Raw genomic sequence first — 19,932 nt, 5'->3', positions numbered from 1 at the left:
CATCGTGGGGAGCTGGTCGTTAGGGGTGTCCCTGAGGAGGACGCCTGCTTGGGCGCACCTGAGCGGGCGCAGGGTCCGCAGCAGCCGCAGCACCCTCAGCATGCCAAGGATCTTGGTGCCGCTGTCGGAAACCATGGACACCAGGATGTCGATGATGGAGATGAGCACCAGCAGCCCGTCCAGCACATTCCAGCTGCTTCGCAGGTACGCCTGCTCCCCAAAGCACCAGCCCAGTGCCACCACCTGGAGATGCCCACCACGTCACTGTCACCGCCACCTCCCTGTGGTTCCCAAACCTGCCCTCCACTGCGGCCCATCCTCTCCACCCCCACCAGGAATCAGACAGCTCCAAACCAGCACCAACTCCCCCATCACCTTCACAGTCATCTCTGCCAGAAAGACTGCAGTGAAGACGTAATTGGAGAGGGTCAGGAAGATGCGTTCCTGCAAGAGAGAGCAGGCAGGTGTTGCCCACCAGGGCCTCCTCCTCGGGCCAAGTCTGCTCTGCATACAGAAGCCAGGAACTGCTTCCAGCATTTGACTCAGGAAAATGACCCCTTCCCTCCCCAACAAGGTAGACAATCTCCTCTCCCCGCCACCGTCACACACACACACACACGCACGCACGCACGCACGCACGCACACGCACGGCCAGTGCCAGGCCCCCTGTCTCACTTACACCCCTGCCCTGAACAGAACTTCCTCCCGCCCCTCCCCAGGGTGGCCTGGAGGGGGAGATGATCCCACCACAGTGCGCCACCTAAGTCCCCTACCTTAGGCCCTCTTCCGATTTCCTTCTTAAAACTGGGGCAGAATTTAACTTGATCTCTGACCCTTCCCCCCATTCTACTCTCCTCTCTGCTCCACAGACTCGTGTTCCTGCTGTGTGCCCCAGAAATGGAGCTGCAGGGCAAGCTGGGGACCTGAGTACAGGCTGCGCATCCCCAGGCACGGCATTTATGCTGGGCACAGTCTGGGGCAGGAAGGGAAAGAAGACGGCCCAGTCCCCTCATATCTGTGGGCTGATTCCGTAGCTGGTTGGCTAAGGGAGGGGTGTAGAGAGCTGGAGAGGCAGAGGCAGAGCATGAGTGTCAGAGAGAGTGAGAAAGAGAAAAAAGAAAGAGAGAACCATGCATATGACAGCTAGAGATAAAGGAGCTGAGTGGAAATATGGGAGGAGAGACATGGTGACAGTGGCAGAGAGCTCTGCGGCAGGCCCCGGGCAGGAGGCAAACAAAGAGGCCAGAGCGACCAGCTGCCCAGTGTGACCCCACACAGGCCCAGGGATCGGGGTCCCTAGTGCTACGCTCCTTTACACAACTCTTCCTGGGCACTCCATCTCTACCCTGGCCCGGCTGGAGCCCACCCTAATGGAAACCAGAAGCCCCAGCAGCACCGAAATCTGAACAATGGTGTGGAGGCAGCGAAGGAGGGGCAGGGGGCCACCTCCAAGCGAGTGGTGCGAGATGCCGTGACAGGCAACAGAGCCACCCCCCACCCACCCTTCTTGGACTAGAATCATTTTCAGAGGGAGAGGCTACGATGCCAGGCTGGGGAGAGAGAGCTTCCAGAACAGCTGGGCCCACCCGAAGAGGTTAGGCCCCCGCAAGTATGTTCAGACACTCAGGCCTCTAGTCACTCCTCTCTTTCAGAGAAAGACTGACAGGTTCACAGCCAAGAAGAAGTGACCAACGTCCCCCCTAATATCCCTGAAAACCTACTTGTTTATGACCTGGCAGGACCAAGAGGAGCCAGGGCAGCTTCCCTCTCCCCCTCTGCATTGCCCATGGGGCAGGCTGGGTGAGATGTCTCCCCCTTCAGTGTGTGGGTCATGGATGAAACTGAGACCCTTTGCCGGGAGCAGGGGCAGCACGATGGCTCTGCCCAGCCAGGGCCAGTCTCGCTGTTCGCCTCATCCCAACACTCACCGACTCACACAGGGGCCTCACAAGTCTCTGGCTCACGAGAACACGCCGTCTGCAAATAGCCAGGGTGCGACGGAGCTCACTTTTCACCCAGGTAAGAAGCAGGGCCCACTCCCTCAGCTGGGCTGGTGTATCACAGAAGGGAGACGGAGGCAGGAGAGGGACATAGGAGGCATCCCGGGGTGCCAGTTGCAAGGGTGGGAGTCAGGGAGACCTAAGGGGGAGTTCTGGCTCCCTCCCTCTGTGTCTTTCTGGGCCTCCACGCCCACCCTGCTTGCTAACCCGGGAGGGGCCTGGCACAGAGCAGGCACTCAACAGCCACTGTGGTTAGTCCCAGGGACTCACAGCACTGTGCGGGTCGATCTTGGGGCGTTCCATGGCGATGGTGATACAGTTGAGGAAGATGATGACAAGGACCACATGGTCGAACATCTTGTGCGTGATGATCCGGTGACACAGGAGGCGGAACCTGCTCCAGGACAGAGGCCAAGGCTGAGCAGGAGGCAGGCAGTGCAGCAGTGAGAGGCATCGCCTCACGGCCCCTACCTCTCCTGGGCCCTCCCAACCTGAGGCCCCTCTCTCACACACTCCCATGTCAGGGGACACTCTAGCATCAGCATCAAGGGATAATTTCCCATGAGAAGGAGAGGCTGGAGGCCAGGTCAGGGGATCCCTGCTTACCTTGACTGAGGAGGGAAGATGTAGGCAGACCAAGAGTCTCGCTCACGACAGCAGGCAGGGAGCCGGGCCCGGATCCACGCTCTCATCCGTTCCCCTTTGCTCTGTCGAAGGGTCACCAGAGTCGTGAACGGGGCCAGGCCACCAAGTTCTCCATCTCTCACTTTCTTAGCAGTTCTGTGGCCCTCACTCCTTGTCTATGCTCTTCCAGCTCTCTGCCTTGCTTCTCTTCCTGTATGTCCAAAACCACGTCCCCATGTCCCTCTACGCCCCCATCTGGTCCCTGAGCATACCTAATACCTAATGTGCTTCATCTCCCCCTCCTCCCTTGCACCCTCTCCCCACTCCCCCAAGCTCTCCACTCTTTCCCCATCTCTACCTCCAGCCCAGCCCCCGTTTGTCCTCCCTCCTTCCCATCCTGCTGGGCTTGGAAGCCACATCAATTACCAAACACTGTACCCATCACAGTTGTCTATTCAAAGACACACCTGGGATGAGGAGACACTGGCCCTTTCTCCTTACATGCTAACCTGGAGGTCCCAGGACCCTGTGCCCATCCCAGAGTTAAAGGTGGTGGCCGGGGGCTGGGGGAGGGGTAATGGGCAAGGGCGAGCGTGAAGTCAAGGTTGTGATGAAGTCGAGATGAGAGAGGGGGACAGGAGAGGGCATTAGTTTGGAGAGATGAGTGATGGGTCTTTCTGAGTCACAGGGGGAGCGCCATGAAAGATTCATAGACATCTGCCTAAAACTATTCATATCCACCAAGGACCTCAGAGCCACAGCACCAGGCGTGATGAGGATCTGGGGCTAGGTAGGGAGGATAGAGGGGGAAAGGGGGGTGTTTGGAGCTCGGCCTCCAGGGCTGGCACCCCTGAGATCCCTTGGGCATAATGGTAACTTCGTGAAGGCCACAGAGCTGGGAGGGGTTGTCCAGCCTTGCCCCAGGCTGGGCACAGCTCCCCTTGCTCAATGTCACTGTGCCCACAGGAGCCTCACCAGGTTGCCCTCGTCATCACCATCATCTCCATCCAGTGGGGGGTCATCGGGCCGCAGGCTCCGAGCCAGGTGCCCCAGAGCCGACTTGCCATTGCAGTCCTGGTGCTCAGAGGTTGAGCTGCGGCCACTCGCTGTGCGGTGTAACCCGGGCACCTGCAGTGTGTCTGGCAAGTCAAAGGAGCTCTTGGCTTCCCGCTCCAGGGAGCCCCCATGGCGACGGTCGCTGCCCGCTGGGCTGGCTCGCTCCTCTTCTGAGCTCTCCTCCTCGTCCTGGCTCTCCTGGCCCTCGCCTGACAACAGGGACCGGCGCTCCCCGCTCGGGCTCCTCCGCTTCAGGCTGGACACACGGCCTAGGCTGTTCCGGCTGGAGCGCCTGCTGGTCCAGCTGCTCGCTGCACTCCAGGGGCTATGTGGAGAGCTACGGGCGCTCGGCTGAGGGGTGAGCAGAGGAGAGGGTGGTCTCAGCGAGGGCCATGCAGCCCTGTACCCCCCGCATGCACCCTGCCTCCTGTGAGCCCCCTTGGCCTCACATCAGGTGTAGAGACATGACGAGCAGGAGCTCTGGTCTTGGATGCCTGGCTTTAGGTCCTGGCTTACTCCGACCAGCTCTGTGATCTTAGGCAAGTTACTAAACCTCTCTGCACCTCAGTTCCTCATCCGTAGTGTCATAAATAGATATGACACTAGCACCTATATCTCATTTAGTGAAAGAAGTCTTACAGCTGAGCAGCAGTATAAAATAATGGCCAGAGCAGGGGCCCTGACACCAGCCTCCTGAGTTAAAATGCTGGCTCTGTCACTTGCTTACTTCGGAGCTTCCCACACATCACTAAGGCAACCTGAGATGCAGATCTCCATCTGTAAAATGGGGATAGTAATAGTATCTACCTCATAGGGTTGCTGTGAGGATTAAATGTTTCTAGAACACTTATGAGCAGTGTCTAGAAAGGTGTCTGGCCCAGAATCAGTGACTGGATGGGGTTTGCTATTACTGTGATGAGGTATTAAGGAGGTAAGGACCCCACACTTTGTAGAGGGGACTCAGAGGTTGAGTCTCACCCAAGGTGTCTCAGGAAACAAAAGAAGCAAGATTCGAACCCAAGGCTAGGCCTCCTCCACCGCCTGAAATGCCAGCCCTCACTGACCAGCACGTGCTCAGGGGTGTCTTCCTGGGCCTGCCCACGCCCATCCTCTCTCCCCTCCTGACGTCCTCACATCTCCCACAGTCGGGCACCCACAGGCACCCCTACCGGTGACTTCATCTCATGGGCCGCCCCTGGCTCAGCTGACCCGCTGCTGCTGGTGCGGCGGGAGGCGGGGCCCAGTGCCTCTGCCAAGCCGGTGCTGGAGCTCTTGGGTAGGGACATGGGCGTGGCAGCCGTGTGGATGATAAGAGGTGGCAACAGGCTCCTCCGCAGCTCTGGGTGCTCTCCCAAGGACACCACTGCAGGGAGAGACAGGGAGACCCTGAGTCCACTCAAGGCTGGCCCAAGACGGAGGGCTGCACCCCCACCCAGGATAGAGACTCACAGGCAAAGCGCTTCTTCCTGTCCCCGTCGCCATCCAAGCTGGGCGAGAAGAAATCGGGCTCTGACTCCGACTTGGTGGCATCTCCCTAGGGTGGGAGAGCAGCGGGCCATTATCGCCCTGGCTGGGCAGGGGTCAGTGGGACAGCAGGCGGTCTCCCTGTCTTCACACGCACACACTACATATAGGCCACGGGAACCAGCAACCACGGCACGAGACATGCACTGGCGTAAACTAGACCACCCAGGCTTGGGGCCCAGAGCTCCCCAGGGCCCTCGACACCTCTGCCTCCCACCAGCCACACCTCAGAGAAGCCACTGCTAACCCCAGAGCCCACAGCACAACCAGCCTGGCTGGGACCGGCTCTAAGAACGGCTAAGGGGATGAGGGATAACCAGGTGGGTGGGTGGCACAGGCCCAAGGGAGCTGGGGATCTGAGTAAAGTAGTCACTAGAGCCTCAGTTCCGAAGGCCACCTGTCCCCTCTGCTATCCCCCCATGGCTGCCCTCCCCAAGCCTCAGACCTGAGGACCCCAGAAGGAAATTGAAAGATCCCAGACTGAGCAGCTCAGCCCAAGGACGCCACTTCAGTCCCTCTGCCTCTCCCTCTATCTTCCCCAAGCCCCTGCCCCTCCCCTGGCCCCATTTTTACCTCTCTCCCTGTCTCTGGGACAGTTTTTTCTTCCTTCTTAGCAGGTCAGTAGGTTCCCCAGTAATTACACACTTCTTCTTAAGAAGTTATTAAAAAATACTTGATTGCTACTTTCGATAAGGACATAAATATTGCGTAATTGGCATCTCAGGGGATCATTTTCATTAACTCAGTTTACGTCCCTAACGAGGCCTTTAATTATCAAGTGGGATCTCCAGGGGGCTGCTCGGGATATACGGCACTGTGGGGTCCTGCAAGAATCCTGACTTTACCCGAATTCTGGTGCCAGTGCAGGAAACAGCAGGGCACAGGCTCAGTGTGAGGGCCAGAGGAGGAGTGTGCCCCGAAATGTCTGCTGGACCTCCTGGGTGGTCAAGGAACCAGCGACTGGAAAATGGATTTAAAATTCTGGCACATTCTGTCAAGAGCCATCTGCACCTCCTCCAAAGACTTGTCCTGAGCTGAGGCAGCCTGTGGGGTCTCCAACAGGGGCTCAGGGCAAGGGGGAGGGGAGATAGATGGGGGAGCACAGTCTATGGCCACGGATCCCAACTCCACTGAGACCCAGTAACTGGGACTCCTAGGGGCCCTCTGCCTAGGCACGCACACGCGGTGTACCACACACGTGCACACAGAGGATTCTAAGTCCCTTCCTTCTCCCTCCATCCACCAGTCTGTCAAGGATGAGAATGTGCCCTTTGCAGGTTGATGGGGGCAGAGGCAAGGAGGCTCCTTCCCTCAATGTTCTCAAGGGGGAAGGGACTTAAAATCGAAGCCAGCTCACAACACCAAGGACCACCACGGCGACCACAGGTTGCACAGCAGCTGAGCGTGAACACGAGCACAGAGACACGGAGGCGAAGTGGAGGGGGCACAGGGTACGGGGGTCATGCCGACTCATGATCGCGTACCTACCCCCTGGGAGTCGACAGGCAGCTGAATACAGCTTAACTGTCCACTCGCATCTTCCCGTTTGCTGATTTCCTACAGGGAGAGGGGAAGGCAGGGGACGGGCGCTGGTCACAGGCGCTCAGGCTTTCAAACATCAGCAGTGTCCAAAGAGGATGAAGAAAAGGAGGGATGCAAACCCGACAGCAAGGGAAACAAGACACAGGGGTAGGAGGAGAAGAAAGGGGACAGAATGGCCTTCCAGAATTCAACCATAGGCCCTCAGGCCAGAATGAATCTGAAGGGTGAGAGAGGAGGAGGCCACGCCAGGAAGATGGGAACAAGGGCAGGAAAGGAGATCAAGCCCCAGATAGTCCTAATAACAGCTACCATTCACTGGGGTTTTCCAGCCACCGCCGACTGCTTCATTACCACTAGCTTGCTTCCTTGCAAGGTGGGAAGAGGGGGCTGCCAGCACCACCTTAGAGGAGGCACCCAAGGTTTGGAGAAGTTAAGAAAATTACCCAAGTCACACAAAGAATAGGAAGTGCGTCTGGGCCTCAAAGCCAAGTCTCCAGCTCCCCCTTCCTGGCTGGGAGAATGGGCAGGGAGGGTGGGAAGGAGTGGATCGAAGTCAGCGACTAGGGAGGAGACAAGGTCAGGAATGGGAACAGGCCTCCTAACTCCCATATGCTCTGCTTGCATCTCCCCCAGTCAGTACAGGTCTGGCTGCTCCAACTGGGATGGGATGTGACAAGTAACACTGGGATGATGGCTATGATGTTGTTGAATATTAATTAATGGCCTCACACAGGGCCTGCTGCCTGTTCATTTAATTAAGTGTGTGGATGATAAATATGCAGGGATTCAGGGCACTGCCCCCTGCAAGTTGGGAAATCAAGAGTCAGCTGGCCCCATCCCCTTAGCCACCTCCTCCTACCTCTTGGCAGGGAAGCAAGGCCTGCAGGGGGCCACTCTTGAGGCCTCCTGCTGATGACACCCAACAAAATGGGGTGGCCACTTACTTCCTCCACTGACGTAGGTGGCCTCATGCCATTACAACAGCAAGAACCAGCCTCTCCTGCCAGGTTGTGGGGCTCCCTCACAGCCACAGGTACAACTCCCTGAAACTCCATACAGGAGAGAGCAGGTGCCTCTGGAGGTGTCCAAGTCACTAATATTGAGTAGCCACCTCTTGCACCCCAGGTGTTGGCTCGCCACATGCGGGACAGTGAGCAGCTGGTCCAGCCCCTCCCAAGGCACTTCAGGGCCTTACCATTGCCCACCCCCATGGAGGGGGTATTGATCCTGAAATCCTTTCTCCATCCCACCCCAGACCCAAAGCATCATGCCCTGAGTGAGACCCTCCCTGTAGTCACTTGTACTCTGAAGGTTGAGGAGAATATGGCCCGAGGCTGACACCTTAGGCTGAGACAGCCGCAGGCCCCCAGCAGGGCCAGAATGACCAGGCCAGGCTCGAGGGCCAGGTTGCTCTTGTTCCCACACATAGACTTTGCTGCTGCCTAGCAACCAGGCTGGCTCTATGGCACTCGATTTAACAAGGTGTTTGCTGAAAAAACCAGTGGCGGGGAGGGGGCTGTCTGTTCTGGGCACCTCCAGGACCACCGAGGTGGCTGAACGGCTGCTGAGGGGAGAGGAATAGGCCTGGGGTATTTTCCATTTCCCTCCAGAGTTCCACAGGAATTTTTCTGAGAGAATATTAGTTGTCAGGAGCTGGAAGGGGCTGAAGGACCCACAGTCCCACTCAGCTCCTCCTATCACAGGCCAAGAGAGTGACTGAGAGTGGTGGGTCTCCATAGAGACTCTGGACCCTGTGGGAGCACAATGGCACCCCTTACACCTTCAGGCCCCAACGAGGCCCCAAATAAGTGTCCTGTGCCAGGGAGAGCACCAGCGTCCCTCCCTCCTGCAATAGGCCCAGCCATCACCAAGGCAGGGCTCACCCCCACCAGCTGCCCTCACTGTCACTCAGGGGGAGGAAACGCAATAATGGGCAAATACAACAGAAGTGGGAAAAGGCCAGTGTGGGACAGATGCCCCCGCACCCCACCAGCCCAGCCTGGCCCTCGGGGAACAGCCCTCCCTCACAAGGCTGGGAAAGAGGCGGAAAATAGATTTTTGTTTTTCCACCATGTGCCGAATATTTATAGACCAGGCCGCAGCGGGAGTTTCCATCCGGGTCACCCAGAGAGAACTGGACCAAGAGCTTCTCCACATCCAACCTGGAGCATTTCTAGGTTGGGTCAACCTGCCCTGTGCAAGGCACTGGGCTGGGCCTGGGGTGGGAAGAGGGGCAGAGCTGAGAGAGAGGAAGGGGGTACAGCCCTTCAGGCAGAGGTTGTATCCTGGCACAGAAAGGGCACAATCAATGTAAATCAATATTAATTGATGACGCTGACTGTGACGAAGGTGATGGAGCCTGGGCTGGAAATAGGACGCTCATCTCTGCCATGCCTGCAGCTAATTGGTCTCATTTCTCACTCTGGGCAGCTCAGCCCTGCCCGGGCCCTGGTGGCATCTTCATCAGTTCAGCCAGAGCTCAGATGACTTGCATACAAGTTTCCCCCACCCTTCAGCTCAGATGTGTCCCCCAAGAGCACCTGTTCTCAGGGATCCAGCTGCACTGTGTGCCAACACTTTTCCAGCTCTCTGGGGAAGGGTCTAGCCAACTTTGATGAGGAAGCCCATTCAGCAGCTAACCCAGGACCCAGGGACTCTCACAACCACCCTGTACCCCAAGTGCTGAAGGGCTGCCCTAGACCAGAGCCTCCCACCGCTAATCTCCCCACCAAGTATGAAGGGCACTTCCTGCGGGACCTCCCAGGCCACCAAAGCGCAAGCAGGGAGCCGATTCCTCGTAGAAGTGTACTGTTGCGGGTGGGGGATTACCTCGGCCTGGAAGCCCTCCACCAGAATGGCAACAAGCAGGTTAAAGAGCACATAGTTGCCAAAGGTCATGAGGGCGATGAAGTAAAGGGCAGCCCAGGACGACGTGGAGGCCATTCCGTTGTAGAGCACCTTGTTCCAGTCCTCCTGAGTCAGGATCTGTGGGCAGAGGATGGGCGTCAGGGCTTTTACCAAGGGCACCCGACCGCCCCCACCCACCCTGCCCTGTTTCTCTCGCACCTGAAAAACGGTGACGATGGCCCAGAGCAGAGAGTCAAAATTCTTCCGGTCCGGCAGCGTGTCCCCGTCCCGCTCGGATGCAAATTTGCAGCCAAAGAGATGCATGCCCAGGATGCTGAAGACACAGGAGTCACGAGGTGGGGTCAGGTCCCAGCACCCCTGCCCCTGAGACCCTTCTCCCAGCTGGCACCTGCCCTCACCTGAAGATGAAGATGAAGAGCATGAGCAGCATGCAGAAGGTGGCCACGTTGTCCATGGTCTTCATAAGCACCACGAGCTGCCGCTGCAGCGCCGGCAGGAAGCGCACCAGCTTCAGCACCCGCATCAGGCGGAAGGTCCGCAGCACCGACAGGCCGCCCCCCTGCTGGCCCACGATCTCCCACACACTGCAAGGGGGGCAGGGAGCCTGAGCCCGCTGCATGCTCACCCTCTGCCTGCTCCTCCCTTTGCGAGGGGCCAGCAGCACCTGGGGGCCTGAACTGGCCAGCACAGCCTGAGAAAGTGGTGCACAGACTGGCCCTCGGGACTCCAAGCAGGAGCCGCCAAGATGGCAAGGATCTGGGTGACGGCTCTACCCCGCTCCATTCTCCCCTTCAGGCCAGAGATCATATCCTGCCAATGGACAGCCCTCTCCCTCAGTCCGGCCAATGCAACAGCATCAAGTTATGGAATATTTGCTTCGTTCTCTTTTAATGAAATCTAAAGCCAATCCAAAAAGCAATAATGCAGTTCTCCTGGGCCTAGGCCTGGGAGAATGGAGCAGTTTCCCAAGATCTAGGAAATCCTAAAGCAAGCTGCCGGCATCTGAGACGGTTTCCCAGCACTTTGCAAGTAGGGACAGCTGCCTGGCCTCATACTTCCTCTAACTCCTCTCCAGGGCCAACTCCCCAGTCCTCACCCAGGCCTGCGTGTGGTCGAGGACAAGAAGTGGGGAGAGGAGACGACAGAGGGGACCGGCCAAAGGAGATATGAAGCCAAGTTCCTCCTGAGCAAGGTAGGGCCAAGAGAGAGGGTAGAGTGGAGCATGGTGGGCCCAAAGAGTCTCCACCCATGGCGGGGTAGGAGGGTCTGTGGGTCAGTGGGGCCTGACTCCAGACCCCTTCACCTCAGAGGTACAGGCTGAGTGGCTCCTCATCCCAAGCCTCCCCTTGGGCGTTCCTCAGGCTAGAGGCAGTGAAGGGGCAGTCATACCTGATTACAACAATGACACCATCGAAGATGTTGTAGGGGTTCTTGATGTAGCCGAAGGGACCGTAGACGAGCAGCTTCAACAGCATCTCCAGGGCAAAGAGGCTGGTGAAGACGATGTTGCTGATTTCCAGAGCGTTGGTAAGCTCCTCGGGCTGGAGGGCAGGGCAGGCGTGAAGCAGCCATGGCTTGTCCCTGAGCCCCTCATCCCAGTCCTCCCGAACAGGGGGCCATAGGGAGAGAAGGAGCAGGAACAGCGAGCTGGGGAAGGGGGCCAGGGCGGGGCTGGATGCCCAGGCTCATGGGGAAGACCCTCCCCTGAAAGGTCCATGAGGAAATGCACTGAGAGACAGCCACGACATAAAACCTCAGCCCCTCTGTCCTCTGCCATTCTTGGCTCTGGGTCTCAGATCCTGGGGTCACAGGCTCACCAGAGGCCCGCGCTGTGAGTTCTGCCCACCTCCTGCTGGGAGTGTCGAGATCCATCTTGCCTTGTGCTGCCAGGTCAGCTCAGTGGGCCCAAGCCAGCAGTGCAATGATGCTGGCCCACGTCACAGGGCAATTGTCAAGGCCTCACATGCATACCAGTCACAGAGCCACACACAAAGTCACGTGTGCTCTACAATTACTCTGTGGACTTGTCAGCCTTCTCTTGGACAACTGTTGGCTACACTGCTTCCTTCCAGACACATGCACATACACAAACATACATATACACACAAATAAGCATACACATGTACAAACACACACAAATCCGCACACACACAAATGCATGCATATACACACGACATGCTGATGGGCAGAAGGGAAATCCCAAGAAGGGTTATCACAGATGAGAAGGCTCCTGGAGCTGCTATCTGGGTTAACTCTCAGCCTGTCCTATTAACTCACTGTGAGACCTTCAGCAAGATTCTCAACCTCTCTGGCCAAATAAAACAGTAGAGGTAATTATTATTTTGCTCCGACCCAGGGTCTGGGATTAGAACCAAGGACACATCCTAGTGAGGTCATCAGAACTACTAACAAACTCGATCTCATCTGCCATTCCAGCTCACTAGTCACCTCCTTACCTTCCTCCTCTTTTCAGTATTGGATGCCTACGGCATGCCTAGCAATGCGCCAAGTATTAAAGGGGCTACAAAAACATGCCAGCCATGCTCCCTGCCTCCCAGGGGCTTAGCATCTAGCTGAAAACAAGTTGTACACACACAAAACAGCTGAATAACCACAAGAGGCCTTAGATGCTTCAATGACAAAATAAATTATCTAGACAGTAAATCCAGGAGTTTGGGGACAGAAGGTGAAGGAAGAGCACACTGGGAAAGTCTTAGGAGCTAGCACTTGAAGTGAACTCTGAAGGGTGAGTGAGGTCTCGCCAAGCAGAAGGGAAGGGAAGGCAGCACAGGTAGAGCACAAGGAATGAGCTCTTCGGGGAGAAAGGAAAGGGTGTGGCTGGGCTAGGGATTCAGGGTAGAGATGACTGTCTCCTTGGAGCCCACTCTCCACCTGATAGGGTGTTTGACCACTCAAAAACCCAACCCAGGGTCTGGGATTAGTCCATGGTAGCTACTAAAGAATAATAAATAAATAAATAACCAGATGAAGCCCTTAGTGCATCAGACACCTCCTCCTATTCACCCAGCTGTTTCATCTGGCCAGCTGCCCAGGTAGGTCACCCAAGCATGGAACTAGGCCTTGGGCGCCACCAGATGTATCCTTATGGCCCCAATCTGTAAGGCCAGCCTGGGTGGGAGGTGGGGAGAGTTGGAAGGAAGGGACTTCTGATTGTCAGATGAGGGTGTTTGAGGGTCCATGGCTACTCAGAAGAAGAGAAGCTGTCATATCTAGAGTTTTTGCTCCCCAGACTGCAAGTGGGGGAAGGAAGGGGCACTGCCACCTGACCTAGTGAATAGGATCACAGGGAGATAGGACCTTCTGTCTTTCCATGTGAGCCTGGTGCAGGTGGTGGGAGGGGCCATTATCAGGACAGATAAAGCCCAGGGCTCAGACCCCTCCTGACAGGGTGGATCCCCAGCTCTGTGCTCCAAGCCAGTCTGCCAGGGAGCCATGGTCAGCAAGCCTGCCTCCTTGTCACTCTGCCACCTGCCCAGTTGTCCATCTTTGGATTGGATAAAAATGAGGAACACAGACCACACAGGTGCAATGCTTTGTGGGTTCCCAGGCTCATAGTATGTCTCACCTCATGTCACATAAAAGCCATCAGACCTTCCTTGTTTTACAGATGAGCAAAAGAAGTCAAGAGATGGTGAATGATTGGCTCAAAGTCATAGGTCAGGGAAAGCCAGGGAGTGGGCCCCCATCCCACCTCACTCTGACTCTAATATAATACCAGTCAGGACCCAAATCCAACCTGGGTGACAATGATGGGCCTATGAATCCAGACACACAGATGGACTGAATACATAATGTGTCTTCTAATGTATGTAAAATTATATTTCACATGAACATAGATGTATGAATAAAGAACGAGTTGATTTGAAAGCATAGCTGAGGTACACTTACAATAGGTGAATATTATGGCATATAAATTATGCGTCAAAAAAGCTGCCAAAAATAAAAATTAATAAAACTTTTTTTAAGTAACTGAACACTCTGTAGCTTTTGTTATCATGTATTCATTCAATCGGTGACCTCTAAAAGTACAACTACTACCAGGAATATGGAAAAAGAATATTCTCATTGTTTCCTGATGTTATCCACCACAGGGCGAGACAATCTATACCCGACAGCTCATGGACACACAGACCCACACACACTCGCTCACCCTCACACCAAGAGTCCCATCAGAAGGATGGTGCAGGGCTCCCTCGAGGCCTGCATCACCTGTTCCTCATCAAGGAGGTTGTCAGCAAAGGCTGAAGCCCCCACCTTGCCCCTCCATGTAGCTGTGGCATTGGAGAAGCAGATAGAATGGAGGGCTGGACATTCTCCCTCAGCCCACACTCTCTCTCCTCCACTCTCACTGGAAACACTTAAGGGCAATGCCTATTCCCTCCCAGGGCCCTGGAATCCCCCGTGGTTCATGGGAAAAAAAGCTCTCCTCCCCCAGATAGCCAGGTCTGCTCAAGTTCCTAAATTGGAGGCTGGGAACATTCTCTAAATGCAGGAGGAGGATGCAGAGACACGATCTTAGCAACACGGTTGCCCCAGGGACCAGAGCCATGATCCCGGCCACTGTAACTGCGAAGGGGTGGGGAGGGAGCCAACTTCTGCAAGTCCACTCCATGGGCCCGGCACTGGCTCATACCTTCCTCCCAGGGTGTATTTCCTCCCTGCCTCCTAGATGGCCTGCTCCTGGAGGTGTGGTAATTTAAAGGAGGTCACACCATTTGCTCACTTAGAAAGGTACAGAGCTAGGTCCATCTGTGCTTTTCTCTGCATCTGTCCACACTGCCACCCCCCACCCACACGCACACACCCACACCCACACAGAGCCCATGTAGATGCACATAGGCCGTCAGGCAGGTGGGTACCAGCCTCTCCTCATTGGCCCTCCCCAGCTGCCAAGAAGTCTTTTCTCAGGTCTAGACTGCATCCTCCCTCCTGTTCACAGATGTCAAGGCCCAGTGGGGGCTTAGGTGAGTTGAGGCCAAGCAGCCTGAGCTTCTCCCACCCAGGGGCCCCAGACTCTTCTCTGGGCTGATGCTAACTGTAAATCTCCCATCTCCCATCTCCCAGCACTTCCCCGGCCCCTCAGCCTGTTGCTTTAGAGCAACTGTAGCCCTAGGTAAGCTGCTCAATACTTCCCAGAACCAGGATTCCCCCGAAACCCACAGCACTTCCATCAACTAACCCACAATGTACACAACACTGGTGATAAAAAGTGGGGTCCAATCTGAATACAAAAGGCCTAGCAATTCTGAAACTTTCTACCTGTGCGATCTAGGGCAAGTTCCTTAACCTCTCTAATCCCCAGTAGCCTTTTCTGTTAAACAGGGTAACACTGCTACGTGGAAAGTCTGCCCTGCAGAACACAGGAGTTTAAACCTGTGAATACACCCAGCTAAGAGCCATGCTCACGAGGCCCTGTGGGCACTGACAGTGGAAGGAGGCCTCACACGTGGCAGCACAGAGTGCCTGCAGTGCTGTAACTAGGCACCATGCTGGGGCAAATACCAGGAGCAGCTCAGGAGCTCAAACCCAGCTAAGGTCAGTGGGCCAGTGGGGAGGAAGCGGTGGGAGGAGAGCTCCTGTGGAGGGCACGGCCAGCTGGGGCTAGTGTGAGCCAAGGTGCAGAGGAAGGAATGCATAGGCCAACCTGGAGACCAAGAATCAAGTGGTCTGCCTGGGTCAGAGGATGGAGAGACTGGCAGGGGACAAGGCTACAAGGTTAGCAGGGCCAGGCAGAATGATCTGCTCCACAATCCAGGCTGGACTTGCCTCTGCCCACACGCTGCCATTGAGGCTTCTGGTGTGGGGGGAAGAGATGTAAAAATGGTGTATTAAGAAGATTAATCTGGCTGCAGTGATGGCAGCATGCGGATGGCTTAGAGAGATGAAGAGATGGAGACCAATTAGAGGATGTTGCAGAGGTCCGAGCAGGAGGCCTGAGAGCTGGCTCCGACTAAATTGGAGGCTGGGAACAGTGCCTTTTGCAAGGAAGGTGCGAGGGAGTAGACAAGCTGGCTGAGAGCTGAGTGGGGCTTGAACAAGTCACCTCAGCCCTGCCCAAGTGCCACTCCCACCCTGTCTCCTTAGCTCCCGCCTGTTCCACTGACCTTGAAACCTCTGCTCCCGATTCTGACTCCTTGGCTCACCTCACCTCTTCTTTCCACAGTCCTGCCTGCTGCTTCCACACACCTATGAGAGGTGGTCCAGGCAGGCCACAGTGATGGGGTGAGGGTCACTGTGTCAGTAGGACCTCCTCCTCCTTCCTCTTCTTCCTCTTTCAAGGAGGTGTGGCAAGTCAGGGGACATCTGTGTGGCAGGAGGTTTCCAGGAAACCCCACAGGCCTCATCATACAGATCATGACCTTGCTCTGTGCCAACCCCCTGGAAGCTCTCCAGCTTGGAACATTGCCTGCTGGAGTATCATTGTGCCCCAGTGCCTCCTAACAAGCCCCTCTCCACAATTCTCCATCAACTCCCTGAAGCCACCCCAAGTAAACACACAAGCTAAGTAGGCACAGGACACCTGCAGCGCTCACTTAGCTTGGAGAAAGACAACTCGAAGCCTCTGCGAGTTGTTAAAATTCTGGCGCTGTGGCCCCTTCTCCTCATCTGCCAGGACAACCTCAAAACCCAGAGCCCGTGGTGGACCATTTGAAGGCTGCCCTCATGCTGCAGATCGTAGAGGGCTCCTGCCCTGCCCAGCCCCAGGCCAGATAAGTCCCCACCCCCTGTGCCTCTCCAATGCGGCTGTTGAATTGCTGAGCATTGCTAGGGTCACGAACCAGTGCTGACCAGACAGGGCGATGCCCTGCTGGGGGCCCCATGCTGCTCTGCACCTTCATTCACCATCCTCTATTGCTGGGTCTCCATCTCTCTCCCCCAGGAGCTCCCTGCAAATTCTCCCTCTCCTTGGTCCCCATCCCCACTCTCATTCTGGTCTCCTGCTTCATAGGGCTCCACTTCCCTCCTTCCCCCAAACAGCTCTGGTCCTGAAACCTACTCCTCTATCTCTCTTTCCCTCCTGGAAAGGAGCCAGCCCTTCCTCCACCCGCACCTTTATCTCACCACAGCCACCAGGCTTCCCTGGGCCCATTCTGTTCCATTAGTTATCCCCTTTCCCCCAAATCCTCCAATCTCCTTTCCCCTGCCTAAAAGCAGAAGCCTTCATGTGCATCCAGGCCCATTCAGCCCTGGAGCCTGGGCCCCACCATTCCAGCTCTCTCTGAGGAACCTCTCCCTGACCCTCCTCTTAGCGGATGCCTGAGCCGCATCTGAGCCAGCTGCCAACCCCTCCCGCCTGATGGCCAGCCTGCCCTGGCTTCCCTGACCCTGTGCTGGTGACCATCTCCTGCCCTTCTAGGCTGCCTTTCTCCCCTCAGGCCAACATTCTTCAGAGTTGAGTCCGAGCCCACGCCCTTTCCTTGGCTCCCCGTCACGCCATCTCCCCCACTCCCACCTCCCCAGCTGTCCCTGGGTGTAGAGGACACTAAACAATCTCCCCCAAGCCCTTGGCTCCTCACCCCGAGAGCCAGCCTGCCTGAGAGCCTTCCCAGGGTGGCCTGCAGCCAGCTCAGGCAGCATGTCCAAAATAAACCCTCTCACCTCCTCTCCCAAACCTGTCCTTCCCCGACTTCCTGGCTCTATCCCTCTCCAGGATTCTGTCTTGGAACCTGGGAGTTATCTAAGATTCAGGACTGCCCCCACCCCTCCAGCTGCAGGTGCCAAGCTGTAGACCCTACCAATGGAATGGCTGACCCCCACCTCCTTGCTCTCCCTGCCACAACCAGACTTGGGGCCCTCAGTCTCTGATCTGAAGGACAGAAATAGCCTCGAGCCCCTCCCCCAACCCAGCCCGCACCTACGGGAATCTCAGGCTTCCTTCAGCTCTTCTGGACTCACATCATTCCTGCTCAGACAGCTCAGGGTGGGGGTGGGAAGGCAACATGGCTGCACTTCAGAGAATTCCATGCCACCCTGGCCAGGCTGCCAGAACTCGCTCTAATCCCTCCACCTGTATCTCTCAGCTCCTAGCCCTGACTACCAGTTCCACTTATCTTTCAAGGCCATCTCAAAAGCCACCTCCTTCATGAAGCCCTTCCAAATCCCCCACCTGGGTGTAAGCATCTTTCTCTGTCCCCAGAAGCCTCCCTTACGGCATTTGGCATAATCGTCCATGAAGCAGAATGATTTTTCTGCTTCACCTCAGTTTCACGGGTGCTTCTAGCTCTGCCTCCACCCCTGCCATTCTATTATTCTATGCTAGAGTGCTGTGCTTGTTTGCTGAATTGGGGGAGCCTAGAGCCAGAGGATGCCTGAAGGAATGCGAGCACCCCTTTAGCCAGTCATCTCTGAAACAGCACCCTTTTCCCTCTCATATTTGGAGATCCTTTGAAAGTCTGGGACCAGGGTAGTTGTGAAAGGGTCATCCCCCAAAGTCCTGCTTGGACCCCAGCCCCAGCTCCTCAGCCAGGACTCCTCTGTCTGGAGGCAAAGGACCCAAAGGATAGGCTTGGAATGAGAGGTATCCACAAACACTTGTCCTCAAAGGTCACATTTGGGGTGTCTATTCATGTGTGTGTTTTCTGGAGAGAGGGTCCCTAGCTTTCAGAAGAATCCAAAAGGGGTCTGTGAATCCTCTGAAAAGCTAAGACCTACCACAGCTAGACACTCCCCCACCCCCACCCACTTCCCTCGCCTCGAACAGTCAACCTCACTCACTTATAAATAGAAACCCTCTCTGGACATGTATCTAGAGTGACAGGATGGGCCCCGAGTTGGAGCAATGAGCGGACTCGTCACCTGCATTGTCTCTCTTGGACCGAAAGGCTCTTTTCTGTGGACCTCCCTCCTCCCCCCAACTTTCCTCTGCAGCCCAGGAGAGACCACTGAGCCACATGCTCTTCCCCTCCTTCCCACATGCTGCTGCCTCTCTTCTAGAATATGAGGTTAGTCCCTGCCCTCAGCAACCCAGATCCAGGAAGAGGTGATTAGCAATGTCCTGTGCCCCAAGACCCCCTCCTGGCAGCCTCTCCTCTCCTAGAGTGGCCTTGACCCATTGCAGACCCAGGAGGAGACAGGTTCCAGGAGAAAATCTCTCTACTGAGCTCCAGCAACCTGCTGTATAGATACCGGGATGTCCCAATGGGCATCTTATACACACTGTCCTCCAGCCCAAATCTGCTCAAGCCCCAGTGTTCCCACCCCAAGCAGAAATATGGGTGTCGTTCTGACTGCCACATCCCCCCAGATATCCAATTGGTGTTGCATCCTGCAGATTCAGGCACCTGCCAGCTCTCCCCAGCCCTCTCCTCCCCTTCTCCAGGGACAGAGATGTATGAACCGCCCGGACCACTGCAGTAACCCTCTCGTTGGCCTCCCTGCCTCTTGATTCCCCCCTCCCTTCTACTCCCCACATGGCTTCCATGCACACAAACCTGCTCATATCATTGACCTGCTTAAAACCTTTGTTGAAAACCTATCACCTTCAGGACAGAATCCAAACTCCATCTATGCCTCTCAGGACCTGGCCCTGAGTTTTTTCCAAACTCATCTCTTATCACTTGCCCAACCCAGCTCCTACCCAGTGCCCCACTGATTCTGAACTCCTTATAAAACTCTCCGCTTTGGTGCCTTGTGCTTCTGGCCCTCCCCCATACTGTGCCCTGTCCTCTCCCTTCACCAGCTACATCCCGCTCTTGCTTCAAACTCAGCTCCAAGGTCATGTCCTACATGGAGCCCTCCCTGAGTCTCCTCCCCAGTTTGGGTCACAGGCTGCACCTCCACGCATCCTTCTCCGACCTTGTATTAATCAAGCAAATGTGACTATTTACTTGTTGGTGACACCTTCGAGAGGAAAGACGAAGTGCCCCAGGCCCAGTGGTGTGCTGGGGCCATCCTGCACCAGCTCGGGAGGACCAGCTGTGCACATTTCTTCCCAGCTCCACATTCAGTGACATCAGATTGATAGCTTGAAGTTGGCCATGGTGGGAGCATTTACACCATGGTAATTGGCAAATGCTACAAACACTACAAATCAGGACTTCTTTTACTTTCTTTTTTTTTTTTTTTTTAAGGGCTGATTGTTAAACATTTATCAATATGACAGTCGCTTAGGCCCAACTCTGATGCACAGGAAATGTGTGTGTGATGGATGGACAGATGGGAAATCCACAGTGAGTTCCTTGCTCCACGTTCTACCCCCTAATGGATGGTTTAGTCCTATGCTCAACCTCCATCAGAACATGTTCTTCCTCCCTCCTCAGTGTCCTCTGTCCTTGTTGTCCTCACCAGTCCCTTTGGG

General features: G+C 55.8%; 1 protein-coding gene across 18 annotated transcripts in view; it reads right to left on the bottom strand.

Annotated features, from left to right (window-relative positions):
* Positions 1 to 19,932, bottom strand: part of LOC120588958 (voltage-dependent T-type calcium channel subunit alpha-1G) — a 62,125-nt gene that overhangs the window by 22,142 nt on the left and 20,051 nt on the right. For all 18 annotated transcript variants that reach the window (XR_005649348.1, XM_039846317.1, XM_039846322.1 and 15 more), the window contains 11 exons: positions 11,004 to 11,155; positions 10,013 to 10,198; positions 9,813 to 9,927; positions 9,576 to 9,731; positions 5,130 to 5,214; positions 4,850 to 5,043; positions 3,600 to 4,031; positions 2,607 to 2,707; positions 2,271 to 2,394; positions 376 to 444; positions 59 to 243 (listed from right to left, as the gene is read on the bottom strand). Coding sequence is in view for 17 of the 18 variants with exons in the window: in XM_039846317.1 (XP_039702251.1) it covers positions 59 to 243; positions 376 to 444; positions 2,271 to 2,394; positions 2,607 to 2,707; positions 3,600 to 4,031; positions 4,850 to 5,043; positions 5,130 to 5,214; positions 9,576 to 9,731; positions 9,813 to 9,927; positions 10,013 to 10,198; positions 11,004 to 11,155 (1,799 nt within the window). In the remaining variant the exon portion in view is untranslated. The remainder of the gene's footprint in view (positions 1 to 58; positions 244 to 375; positions 445 to 2,270; positions 2,395 to 2,606; positions 2,708 to 3,599; positions 4,032 to 4,849; positions 5,044 to 5,129; positions 5,215 to 9,575; positions 9,732 to 9,812; positions 9,928 to 10,012; positions 10,199 to 11,003; positions 11,156 to 19,932) is intronic.

Source organism: Pteropus medius, unplaced genomic scaffold (assembly GCF_902729225.1).
Source record: "Pteropus medius unplaced genomic scaffold, Ma_sr-lr_union100, whole genome shotgun sequence".
Classification (NCBI taxonomy): Eukaryota; Metazoa; Chordata; class Mammalia; order Chiroptera; family Pteropodidae; genus Pteropus; species Pteropus medius.
The sequence above is the reverse complement of the archived record's forward strand: the minus strand, read 5'-3'. Positions and strand labels throughout refer to the sequence as shown.